This window comes from Sorex araneus, chromosome X (assembly GCF_027595985.1).
Source record: "Sorex araneus isolate mSorAra2 chromosome X, mSorAra2.pri, whole genome shotgun sequence".
Lineage (NCBI taxonomy): Eukaryota > Metazoa > Chordata > Mammalia > Eulipotyphla > Soricidae > Sorex > Sorex araneus.
The window spans coordinates 167,957,587-167,970,877 of NC_073313.1; the positions used below are offsets into that span (position 1 = coordinate 167,957,587).

The following is a 13,291-nucleotide window of genomic DNA, read 5'->3' on the forward strand; positions in this document are numbered from 1 at the left end:
CGTGGATCCTGGCACCCTACATGGGCCCCTGGGCCTGCCGGAGTGACCCCTGAGTGCAGGGCTGGGTGTAGTTATACTAAGCTTAAAAAGGAAAAAAAATCTAAACTGAAAGTCTTATTCCCTTGATATCAGGCACGGGGGAAGGATATCCATTGTCACCAGCCTTTAATTAGCTCATAAATTAATTTTAACTGAATCACAGTGAGATACACAGTTACAAAGGCGTTCACGATTGGGTCTCAGCCATATAATACTCCAACACCCGTCCCTTCACCAGTGTACATTTCCCACCAACATTGTCCCCAGTCTCCCTCCCATATCCCCCCCCCCCACACACACACACCCCAGACTGTCACCAGTCTTAATCCAACATTGTCCTGGAAGACCCTGCAGTTGAACGGGTCTGCAGAAAGTACTGGGAAATCTTCTTTCTTTCTTCCTTTCTTTCTTCCTTCCTTCCTTCCTTCCTTCCTTCCTTCCTTCCTTCCTTCCTTCCTTCCTTCCTTCCTTCCTTCCTTTCTTTCTTTCTTTCTTTCTTTCTTTCTTTCTTTCTTTCTTTCTTTTTTCTTTTCCTTCTGGGTCCCCCCTGAGATGCTCAGGACTGACTCCTGGCTTATGCACTCAGGAATCACTCCTGGCAGTGCTCGGGGGACCCTATGGGATGCTGAGAATTGAACTTGGGTTGGCCGCCTGCAAGGCAAACGCCCTCCCCGCTGCGTCATCGCTCCAGCCCCTCCTGGAAAATTTTCAACCCCTGCTCCACACCTGTTGACATGTGCATGAGAACAGGAAATGGACCTTGCTGTCATGTTTTACCCACGTTTTATCGTGTGTGTGTGTGTGTGTGTGTGTGTGTGTGAGTGAGTGTGAGTGTGAGTGAGTACAGAGCAGCATTGCTGAATTCTATGACGAGGTCAGTCTGTCCAAAGATGTCACAATCCCTAGAATGTGGGGGTGGGGGGTGGGGGTGGGGGGTGGGGGTGGGGGGTCCCACCCGGTGATGCTCAGGGCTGACTCCAGCCTCTGCACTCAGGAATCGCTCCTGGTGGTGTTCGGGGAGACCCTGTGGGACGCCGGGGATCGAACCCGGGCCAGCCGCCTACAAGACAAGCACACTCTCCTATCTCTCTGGCCACTGACTCAGTGTTCTGTACCCCTGGACGTGTGGGCATCGTGAGATCACTCAGCAGCCCGAGAGAGGGACTCGGTCCTTCGCTTCCAAGCCTTGGGTTCCAGCAAAGGGCCAAAGAGAAACCCAGCGAGACAGCGCCATAAATAAATGCCGTGAAGAAAACATCAGCCGTTGTGCACGTTTCGGTGGCAGAGAAGCCCCCGGAGGAGACACTGAGTGGCCACGCAGAGAAGTGCCCGGCCCCTGGACAGACACAGAAGGACACAGCTCATGGGGCGACAGCTGAGAATCGGTGTGAGCGGGCAAATGGTAAACCAAGCGGACGGAGCAGAGAGATGAGAAGTGAGATCAGGACACTCGCCATAGCCATGTCCCCGGACCCCAAGCCGGGCTGTTGCATTCTGGCACCCCGAGGGGGCTGGTGAGACCCCTTCCTGCGCCAAGGGACCCAGCCCCGGCAGCCGGAAACCACCAGAACTCACCCACCTCCAGGCTCACGGCCGCCCCTGATGGACTCAGACCGAGCCTCACCCACGAGGGAACTATTAGACCGAGCCTCACCCACGAGGGAACCTATTCCTGGACATCTCGAACCTCACTCCGCCCAGACTCCGAGAGCACCCACCACCGCTGATGGGGTTCAAAGTAGGAGGCGGCCAACCTTAGGGGGAAGTATTTATTTTTATTAGTGAATCACCATGAGGTACAGTTACAGTCTTACAAACTTCCGTACTTGCATTTCAGTCATAAAGTGGTCGAGTGTCCATCCCTCCACCAGTGCCCATTCTCCACCCCCAATGACAAGACTCAATCTTTAACAGCACATTAGTGATCTCTGACAGAAGGGTTGAACGGCCCCTGGGTGAAATACAACAATCTTCACACTCTTTCCCCTAAGGAGACGTTTTGGAGCATTTTCAGCATTTTTTCATAAAAATAACAAACAATGCAAAATAAATGATTTCGGTTCTGCTTTGAGACAGAAATTGGGGTTCGGGATGGAAACACCCAAAATATGGTGGTGGGAAGGTGTCATGGTGGTGGGATTTGGTGTTCGGATATTAAATGTCATCAAATATTATGAACTGGAGCACTGTAGCACTGTTGTCCCGTTGCTCATCGATTGGCTCGAGCGGGCGTTAATAAAGTCTCCACAGTGAGACCTGTTGTGACTGTGTTTGGCATCTCGAATATGCCACGGGGAGCTTGCCAGGCTCTGCCGTGCAGGCAAGATACTCTCAGTAGCTTGCTGATTTCTCCGAGATGGGTGGAGGAATCGAACCCGGGTCGGCCGTGTGCAAGGCAAACGCCCTCCCCGCTGTGCTATCGCCCCAGTCCAATTGAACTGCTTTAGAAAATATAAATAAGTAAATAACAAGTGAGATCAGGGCAGCCAGGACAGGGCAAAGCCAAGGTTTCTGCAGAACCCAGGGTCCAGCGGGAACCACAGAAGCTTCAGGGCACAGTTAGGGCCATCGGTCATTGACTTGTTGGAAACAGTGACCTGCTGCCTCTGGGTGCGAGGTCTGGATGAGGCCTTGGCGGAAGGGAGACCCCCCAGTGGGAGCTGCCGGGCCCAGCAGGCAGAGGGCAGCAGAGCTGGGGCTCCGGGGACACCCCCAGGACTGGCACTAGGAATGTGACCAATGAGGCCGAGTGGAGTGAGTGTGCAGAGAATTGGGGGGTGGGTATGGGGTGGGGGCCGGGCTGGAGGTGTCCAACTTTGAAGGGTGATTATTTGATGCATGAAATAGAGGGGCTAGAGAGATAGTCCAGCGGGGAGGGCGTTGCCCTGGCACGTGGCTGGTCCGGGTTCGATCCCCGGCATCCCATAGGGTCCCCCGAGCACCGCCAGGAGGAACCCCTGAGCATCGCCGGGTGGGACCCAAAAGCAGTAACAATAATAGTAATAATAATAATAATAATAATAATAATAGTAATTGTTAGTTCCAGAGCCGTGCATTTGAGGATGATGAGCTAAGTGCTTTTGTTCTTTGGGGGGCTTTTTCGGGGTGGGTGAGTGGAAACTCGACTGGCCTGCTGGCGAGAAAGAACGCCTACAGCCACGGTCACTCATGCGGGCAGCCCAGCGGTCCAGGGAGAGATGGTGGACAGCCATTGGGAGAGGGCTAAGGGGGCCCGGAGCCCACGTGGACAGTGGAATGAACGGCCACGGAGGGGACCACAATCTCGGCCCCTCCCAGCTTCTCTGTAGCACCCCTTTCTTCGAGAAGACGGATGGGGCTCTACCTGGCAGCTCAGGGCTGACTCCTGGCTCTGTGCTCACTCCTGGCAGTGCTCAGGGGACCCACAAGGTGCTGGGGTAGAACGGGGTGGGGGGGTAGTGTCAGCTGTGTGCAAGGTAAATGCCTTAACCCCTGCACTCTATCTCCGACCCCAGCTTGAACACTTTATAGAAATAATTTCATGTGACAAAGACATATGGAAACAGTCAAAATTTATTTAGAAGTGATACTTTGATTTTAAATAATATAAAAATAAACATGCATTTCTTCCAAAAACGGTATATTACATAAATTAATTTAAATATATATTTGTCTGTGGCACCAAAATATTCACACACACACACATTACAATTCCCAGGTTCAATCAGCAGGTAGCTGTCAACCAATCACATTTTTTAAAATCAATAAGTTTAATATTTACTATTAATTCTTTAAATCATAAAACATTTCAAATCTAAGTCTTAAAAGGAAAATTCCCCTGAGTTATTTCTTTTTAAAAAAATTCATTTTCTCCAAGAGATTCTAAATGCCCTTTTAAAATAATTTATAAACACTAGTGTCATGTAATTACCACTTAACAAAATTAAAATCCAGTCTGCGCAGAATGTTCCAAGCTCTGGCTGAAGGAATGAACTTTCCACAGGTCCTTCAAAACTGTCATAGAGCTCTGCCTCGAGATAAGACACTTCTGTGATAGTGAGACCCCATGTTCTTATGTGACACCTGAATACACCCAACGAAGCTGGGTTCCTGATATTTTGTTCACAATGTTGGCTCAAGCCAATCAATGCTTCAAAGTTCACGTAATAATACAGAGAGGTAATCCCAGAGGGATATTGATTCTGACATTCGGGAAAATGAAAAAACAAGTGATTGCAGACATACACCTACTTAGTAGCATCCTGTCCTGGTAAAAAATAAATAACGTTCCTCAATAAATTAGATAATATAATATACAGTACCAGAAATGTCGGCCGACGATGAGATGTGGAAGAGAGCATGACCTGACGGAACTCTTCGGGAGTCAGTAGAACTGGGGGTTCTGTCTAGAACCCGTCTAGACATGTCTAGAACCTGTCTAGAACCCCCAGTAGAACCTGTCTGGACACATCTAGAACTGGTCTAGAACCTGTTTAAGACCAGTCTAGACAGGTCTAGAACCTGTCTAGAACCCCTGGTAGAACCTGTCTAGACACGTCCAGAACTGCTCTAGAACCTAAGACCAGTCTACACAGCTCTAGAACCTGTCTAGAACCCCCAGACTTGGCGTCTAGTTCGCCGGAGCTGAGGTTTTTCCTGCAAATGTTTTCAGAAGTTCGGATAGGAACAAAGAGAGTCCGAGGAAGAGCGAAGTCAGATCTCCCAACGGGGGGAACAAGTCAAGGGTTCCCTCCCAGCGGAAGGGCGGAAAGAGGAGAGAAACGGATCTGAAGTAGGTAGTGGTTTCAGAGCATCCGCCAGACGCACCGGAAGAAACAGTGTAAAATGGCACTTGCAACGAACATATCAGAGCACTCCGAGTTTCCAACATCTGTTTTGGGTGTCAACAACCTGGCAACGGAAATTCAAGTAAAAAGGCACGGCCTCGCAGCCCGCGCTCATTCGAAATGTGTGAATACTGCTCTCGGGCTGGAAGCACGCCGCTCCCAAGACCCTCTCTCCTCAACCGGAGCGACACCAGGGGTTGCGTATAAATAAAATCACTGTGTCCGTGCAACCGCCGTATAAATAAATAAATAAGGGTCCGGGGCGCCTACAGCTCCGTGCTACGCTCCTTGATGAGGACCGTGGGGTTGAGGTCGTCCAGGCCCGAGTGCGAGGTGCTGGCGTTGATGGTGACGGCCTTGGGGGGGGCCGCGTCCTGCACGCTGAAGGCCGTGAGCGGGCAGCCCTTGACGTTGTGGCAGATCAGGGACTGGAGGGAGGCGGTGTTGACGATCCGGAAGCCCACCTCGCCCCCGAAGGTGCTCGGCTTCCAGTACTCGGGCGAGCAGATGGGGTTGCCCATGAGGCCCTTCAGGGAGAAGGGGGCCCCCAGCTCCACCATGGTCTCCCCGAAGATGGCGTCCGGCCGGGGCTTCTCCACCAGGAGGGCGGGGTACAGCTCCATGGCGTCGATGTCACCGTACAGCGCCTCCAGCTCCGAGGCCATCTCCTTCTCCCCTGCGGTGACAGAGACGCGTCCGGTCAGACGACGGGCTCCCGGGTTTGCCCAGTGGCTCCCAGTGGCTCTAGCACGGCCACTGGCCTGGGGTGCCCGTGACGGTCACTGGGATCACGATGGTTTCTGTCACCGTCACTGTCACTGTCGTCCCGTTGCTCACTGATTGGCTCAAGTGGGCACCAGTAACGTCTCCACGGTGAGACTTGTTGTTACTGTGTTTGGAATCTCGAATACACCACGGGTGCGGGCGAGATACTCTCGGTAGCTTGCCGGGCTCTCCGAGAGGGACGGAGGAATCGAACCCGGGTGCAAGGCAAATGCCCTACCGCTATGCTATTGCTCCAGCCCTTGTTTATGAGTATTTTAATTTTTTTTTTATTTTTGGGTCACACCCGGCGATGCTCAGGGCTGACTCCTGGCTCTGCACACAGGAATTATCCTGGCGGTGCTCGGGGGACCCTGTGGGATGCTGGGAATCAAACCCAGGTGGGCTGCATGCAAGGCAAATGCCCTCCCCGCTGTGCTATCGCTCCAGCCCTTGTTTGAGTATTTTTAAATTATTTTTTAAATTTTTGGGTCCCACCCGGCAATGCTGACTCCTGGCTCTGCACTCAGGAATCACTCCTGGCGGTGCTCGAGGGACCCTATGGGATGCCAGGGATCGAACCCGGGTCGGCCGCACGCAAGGCCAACGCCCTCCCCGCTGTGCTGTCGCTCCGGGCCCTGTTTATGACTATTATAGATTTGCTTCCTATGGCCCCACCGAGGCCATCTGGCCCTGATGACCTCCCAAGCATCCCAAAGCCTCCCCCGTGCCCTGATGTGACCCTCCTCCCTCCCCCATCACTTCGACTCGGGCCTCTAAGACTAAGACCCTTTTGGGGTGGGGGGTCACAGTCGCCAATGCTCAGGGCTCCCCCAGGCTCTGCACTTAGGAATCCCTCCTGGAGGTGCTCAGGGGTCCCTGCCGTGCTCTTACCCGGGCCCCTCAGGCCCCGGTCCTCACCTGTGAGCTCCTCGAAGGACCTGTAGGGCTTGAGCATAAAGCGCTTGCGGTACTCGTTGAAGGACTGGTACCTCATCTCCCGGCTCTGGTCGATGGACGCCTGGGCCACCTTCTGCACGGCAGGGGCCACGTTCCTCCCTCCGGCCACCTGCGGGCGAAGCACCGAGCATGAACCAACAGCGTGAGGCAGAGCCACGGTTCCAATTTAGAGAAATTCCTCGGCCACCGAGTCAGGAAGGCCAGGGGCGAGTGTAGACATTTCCAGTCTGAAGAAGCATCCACTTGGCCCTTCCCTTGCCAAGGTTACAGGTAGGTGCAACAGTATGTCAAAGCATGGGCTGGAGCCATAGCACAGCGGAGAGGGCGTTGGCCTTGCACATGGCCAATCTGGGTTCGATCCCTCCGCCCCTCTCTGAGAGCCCGGCAAGCTACTGAGAGGATCCCGCCCGCACGGCAGAGCCTGGCAAGCTCCCCATGGCGTCTTTGAGATGCCACAAACAGTCACAGCAAGTCTCACCCTGGAGCCATGACTGGTGCCCGCTCGAGCACATTGATGAGCAACGGGTTGACAGTGACATTGATACATTAAAATACAAATACTGATTTGTATTGATACTGATACTGATACATTAAAATACAAATAAAAGTTATAAAAAGAAATAAAGGCATAAAAGCCCTTAAGGTTAGAAAAATGTTTTTGAAAACATTATACCTATTTTATTTGTTTTGGGGCAACACCCAATAATGCTTAGATCTTACTCCTGTCACTGATCACCCCAGTGTGCTGGGACTATGTGGTCCCAGGGATGGAGACAGGATCAGCCACGTGCAAACAGGGCTCAGCCCTCAGACTCTCTCCAGCCCTGAAAACAGATTTTTTTTTCTTTTTGGGTCATAGCCGGCAATGCACAGGGGTTATTCCTGGCTCATGCACTCAGGAATTACTTTTGGCAGTGCTCGGGGGGACCCTATGGGATGCTGGAAATCGAACCCGGGTCAGCCGTGTGCAAGGCAAACGCCCTCCCCGCTGCGCTATTGCTCCAGCCCCCGAAAACACTGATTTTTAAGTTTTTTTTTTTTTTTTTTATTTTGGCTCAGGGCTGACTCCCGGCTCTGCACTCAGGAATCACTCCCGGCGGTGCTCGGGGGACCCTGTGGGATGGCGGGGATCGAACCCGGGCCATCGCTCCAGCCCCATTCCCGCCTCTCCCATGTCACCCCTTGGCAGAGCAGGCGAGGAAGCACTCACCCTGCCGGCGATCTGGCTGCTGAAGGACTCCACGAACCGGGTGAGGCCGTGCCGCAGCAGGACGGAGTTGTTGTAGAGGAACTGCTGGTAGCTGTACTCCTGGCCGTCGATGAGGAAGCTGTCAGGCAGCAGTGGGTGCCAGTGGTACAGGGTGTTGAACTCGGAGGCGATGCGGTTCTGGTACTGGAACTGCTGCCTGAACAGCAGCTCCGGGTCGAACTTCAGCTTGAAGTTGTAGCCGCTCAGGTGCTGCACGTAGTCCTCGATCACGATCTTGATGGTTTCTCCTGGCGGCCGAGAGGGAGTCGGAAGGTCAGTGAGAGACAAGCAGAGTAGGCTGCAGTGACAGCACAGAGGGGAGGGCATCTGCCTGGCACGCGGCCGACCCGAGTTCGATCCCCCGGCATCCCACAGGGTCCCCCGAGCACTGCTAGGAGTGATTCCTGAGTGCAGAGCCGGGAGTCAGCCCTGAGCACCGCCAGGTGGGACCCAAAAAGAAAAAAAAATAATAAAATAAACGTGCACATTGGTTTGGGGAGGCAGGGGCTACATCTGCCTGGGCCACCTTCCTCCTGGCTGAACTCAGGTCTCTCTTGAAAGTGCTCAGAGGGCCCTATGGGATGCCGGGATCAAACCCGAGTTGGCCACATGCCAGGCCAGGACCTTCCCCGCTGTGTTATCTTTCCGGCCCTAGAATGGTCTTTTTTTTCTCTTTTTTTTTTGCTTTTTGGGCCCCACCTGGCGATGCTCGGGACTGACTCCTGGCTCTGCACTCAGGAATCACTCCTGGCGGTGCTCAGGGAACCCTATGGGATGCTGGGGATCGAACCCGGGTTGGCCGCGTGCCAGGCCAACGCTCCAGCCCCCCGAATGGTCACCTTTTCTGACCCCTAAGTGAAGGAGACTTTCACCCGCTCGCACACTCTTTCCTTCTTCTGCCACCCAGGCCCGAGGTCCGGGAGATCAGGCTCAAGGCCTGACTGCACACGGCCCCCTCCCTGCCGGGACCCTGGCCCCTCCGGCCCCCGGCCGCTCACCGATCAGTATCAGCCGGCTGGTCTGGAAGAGCTGCTCGTCCCCCCACTCGGGGTGCTCCTGCCGCAGCACGTCACACACCCGGTTGTGCTCCCGAAGCCAGATGGTGGCGTACATCATGAGCCCTGGCACCATCCCGAACAGCTCCTGGCCCACGGCAAAGCGCAGGTGCTCCGGCACGTGGGGCGGGTAGATCATGGCCGCCTGCGTCTCCCCGACGGTGGGCGGGTACATCTCCCCGTCGATGATCTGAAATGGAGCGGGGGACAGTGAGTCAGCTGGTGCAAGGTATCGTGGGTCTCCCAGAGGCTTCGTGAGGGTGGGGGGTGATGGGCACCCCCCTGGCGGTGCTCAGGGCTGACTCCCGGCTCTGCACTCAGAAATCACTCCCGGCGGTGCTCAGGGGACCCTGTGAGGTGCTGGGGATCGAACCCGGGTCGGCCACATGCAAGACCCTCCCCGCTGTGCTGTCACTCCAGCCATAAGGGAGAACACCACACACCTGGTATTTCATCTTCCCGTCCTTGAAAAGGCGCAGCTTATGTTGCCGCTCCAAAGTCTCGCCGTAGACATGATTTAAGTCCACCTACAAGAGAGAATGTGACTCTCAGTCATGCCTTCAAGCTGATGAGCTAGTGAAACCATTGCTCTGCTAAGGCTGCAGTTGATCTACACGTGTGATTAAAAAAACGTCCCTGTGAGTCTCCAAGAAGCAAGCGGCTTCATCATGAGAGGGCATTATTGTTATTATTATTATTTTTTCTTTTTTGGGGTCACACCTGGCAATGCACAGGGGTTACCTCCTGGCTTTGCACTCAGGAGTTACTCTTGGCGGTGCTCGGGGGACCCTATGGGATGCTGGGAATCGAACCCTGGTTGGCTGCGTGCAAGGCAAACGCCCTCCCCGCTGTGCTATTGCTCCAGCCCCTGTTATTATTATTATTATTATTATTGTTTGTTTGGGGTCCCACCCGGCAGTGCTCAGGGCTGACTCCTGGCTCTGCTCTCAGGAATCACTCCTGGCGGTGCTCAGGAAACCCTATGGGATGAAGGGGATTGTACCTGGGTCAGCCGTGTGCCAGGCCAATGCCCGCCCCACTGGACTATCCCTCCAGCCCTGGCCACAGCTCGGGGGTGGCTAACTCACCCCATGGCCCAAGCCCTTGGTGAAGGCTGGCCCCCGCTTATGGTCCGTCTTGAAGAACTGGTGGGTGAAGTGCTGGGCGAAGAAGGCAAACATCATGTTGGTGCCCTGCGGGTCGGGGATGAACTTCCTCCTGAGCAGCACCTTCTCCACCACATCCTGGGAAGCTGGGAGCTCTTTCTTTCCTGGAGGTGTTCACAGGGCAAAGGTCAGCGCCCCCTAACTCATGGAGGCCAGTTCGACCTCGCTGGGGAGAAGTAACCGCTCTGGTGTGGGGCGCCCTAAACTCGGAGCTACACGAGCCCCTTCCTCCTCCTTTCTCCCTGCACGCTCCCGTTTTATTGAATTATTCAACGTGATTTAAAGTATTGATTGAATTGCTCCTTTGATGGGGCAAATGGGTCTCGGTGCATGGACGGGAAATACTAAGACTGCAGGCCCACGCGGTCACTTTCGTAGAAAAATTACCGTTTTCATAGACTAACCCCACAGAGAACCGTGCCAAGTGTTGTTGGATTTGGGGGAGGGGATGGCAGTCTGGCCTCTGCCGCCTCCAGGAAGCCCTCCGGCTTGCTCCCGCTCACTCACCTTTCATACCCAGTGGCGTGGGGCAGTCGTCGGGCACGGGAGGCAGCGCCCGGGTGTAGTAGGAGAGGTTGGAGTACGCCTCCCAGCTCTTATAGTCATAGTGCACGTTGTAGGTTGGCGGGCTGTCGATCAGGTGTGACCTGGCTGAAACGGTTAGAAGAGAACGGTTTCGTTCCTCCCTGGACGCAAGACACAGGCACCCCTCACCTTCCTCGTAAGACGCAGCAAGTGGCAAACAGAATCCAATTCAATCTTGATCAACCAGGAAAAGCTACTCCCTTTATTTCAGTATTTGTCTTTCTAGCCTGTCACTTGCACTTAATGAAACATATATATTAAATATATTTTAAATATATGCATATATTTAAAATATATAGAGGCGCATGTCTTTAATAAGATAGGATTTATTATTATTATTATTATTATTTTTTACTTTTTGGGTCCCACCCGGCGATGCTCAGGGCTGACTCCTGGCTCTGCACTCAGGAATCACTCCTGGAGGTGCTTGGGGGACCCTATGGGATGCCAGGGATTGAACCCAGGTCAGCCGCATGCCAGGCAAATGCCCTCCCCGCTGTGCTATCACTCCAGCCCCCTAAGATATGAAGCTTTTACATACTCTTAGGGTCTGGGACCTGAATTTTCCAAGTAGCCACCCCATATACTGTTGTTGGGTTTTTTTTTATGGGGATCAGGACTTTACTATATGGGTTTGGGGGGGCAGGGCAGTTATTAAACAATATTTCTCAAAATGTGCCATTTTTTAAATAATGTTGGAGTACTGCTATTTATTCAACCATTGATTAAGCGGACTGAATTGGGCATGAACTCCACATTACATGACTGGGATTTTTAAAATCCTTCAGACGGGGGCCGGAAAGATAGTACAGTGGTTAGGGCGCTTGCCTTGCACACAGCCGACCCGACTTCCATCCCCGGCACTAGGACTAAGCCCTGAGCACCACCGGGCGGGCCCCAAGACAAGGTCAGAAATGTTTGGGATTCCCCGGGTCAGCACACTCTCGGAGGGAGCTGGAAGCGCCTGGTACTTACACGTCAACACGTATTTCATGATGGCGTCTCTCAGGAAGGGGATGCTGTTGATGATGCCCCACATAGCCTTGAAGTGGGTGAGTATGTAGTGCACCGTGTCGGGGGTGGGCTTCAGGGAGAGCTTGATCCAGGTCAGAAGCTCGGCTGCACGGGGGACAGGGAGGAACAGATTAACGGGGGTCACGGGTGCGGGGGGGGAGGGGGGCCCACCAGGGACCCGGCCCAGCCTACTCACGTGTGGTGCAGTTCTGCCCGTAGAAGCCGGTCCGGGTGCAGTCACACTGGTAGCTGTCCACGCCTGAGGTCATGCACACACCCCGGTTCTGGCATGGGTTCGAGCAGCATGGGTTCACTGCAGGAGAGAAGGGTGGGTCTGCTTAGCAGGGGTCAAAGGTGCGAGTCAAAGGCAAGGGGGAGGCACTGAGCATCTCCAGGGAGCACTGAGCATTACCAGGGAGCACTAAGCATCTCTGGGGAGCATTGAACATCTCCAGGGAGCACTGAGTATTACCAGGGAGAACTAAGCATCTCCAGGAGGTACTGAGCACCTCCGGGGAGCACTGAGCACCTCGGGGAGTACTAAGCATCTCCGGGGAGCATTGAGCATCTCCAGGGAACACCCCAGTGGTCCTGGGAGAAGGCGCTCTCCAAGCTTGGGTGCCAGGCCCAGGACCCAACTGCTACTCTGAGCCGGGTGCTGAGGGTGCAAACCCGGGGCCCAAGTCCGAGCATCGTCCAGACACCAGCAGGACCAGACCGACACCAGCAGGACCCGACCCTGCAAATGCGCTCAGGATGCCAGTGTCCTGCAGGCACCCTCTGACCCCACTCAGGGCTGGGACCCCCACGGGGGATCCCGGTCCCAGCTCCCACCATCCCGGTCCCGGTCCAGTCCGGGACCCCGGTCTAGCTCCCTCCATCCCGGTCCCGGTCCAGTCCGGGGACCTGGTCTCAGCTCCCTCCCTCCCTCCCGGTCCCGGTCCAGTCCGGGGACCCGGTTTCAGCTCCCTCCCTCCCTCCCGGTCCCGGCCCGGTCCGACGAGACTCCGGCCCCAGCTCCCTCCATCCCCAAGTCCTGGGTCCAGTCCGGAACCCGTGTCTCAGCGTTCCCCCATCCGGTCCCGGTCCGGCCCGGTCCCCACCTGCGCGTCCGAGCGCCAGCGCCGCGCACAGCAGCAGCGCCAGGGGCAGCGCGCGGGGCATCGGGGCGAACAGCGCGGGCAGCGGAGCGGTTCTGGCGCAGGTTCGGAGCGGGTCCGGGTCCGCAGCGGTTCTGGCGCAGGTTCGGAGTGGGTCCGGAGCGGTTCTGGCGCGGTCGGAGCGCGGGCGCAGGAGCGGGTCTGGACCGGTTTCTGGCGCGGTTCTGGCGCAGCGCGGTGCGGTGCGGTTCTGCGCGGTTCGGCGCGGTTCGGCGCGGTCCGGAGGTTCTGCGTGGAGCCCGAACTCCTGTGGAGCTAACGGGCAGCGCCGCCTCTTTTATGCGCGCGATGCCACGTGACTCCGCGGGCACCGCCCCCGGCCAGCGCTGGCCCTTGCGCAAGTGACCCGCCGGAAGCCCGCGGGCGGGAGAGCCCCGGGTGACCCTCCCCCGCCCCGAGGGTGCCCCTTCCCCGGCGCAGAGCCCTCCCCCGCCCCTAGACCCGGACCGGCTCCCGCAGGGTCCAGGAGGCCCGC

General features: G+C 55.5%; 1 protein-coding gene across 1 annotated transcript; it reads right to left on the reverse strand.

The window, feature by feature from the left end:
* Nucleotides 1-3,583: 3,583 nt before the first annotated feature.
* On the reverse strand, nucleotides 3,584-12,816 carry PTGS2 (prostaglandin-endoperoxide synthase 2). Its single transcript, XM_004613778.2, has 10 exons — nucleotides 12,760-12,816; nucleotides 11,853-11,969; nucleotides 11,618-11,761; nucleotides 10,565-10,708; nucleotides 9,980-10,161; nucleotides 9,335-9,418; nucleotides 8,835-9,081; nucleotides 7,798-8,084; nucleotides 6,549-6,696; nucleotides 3,584-5,541 (listed from the first exon to the last, which is right to left on the reverse strand). The coding sequence occupies exons 2-10, from the start codon at nucleotides 11,923-11,925 to the stop codon at nucleotides 5,132-5,134; spliced, it is 1,719 nt and encodes a 572-aa protein (XP_004613835.2). The 5' UTR covers nucleotides 11,926-11,969; nucleotides 12,760-12,816; the 3' UTR covers nucleotides 3,584-5,131.
* Between the last annotated feature and the right edge of the window lie 475 nt (nucleotides 12,817-13,291).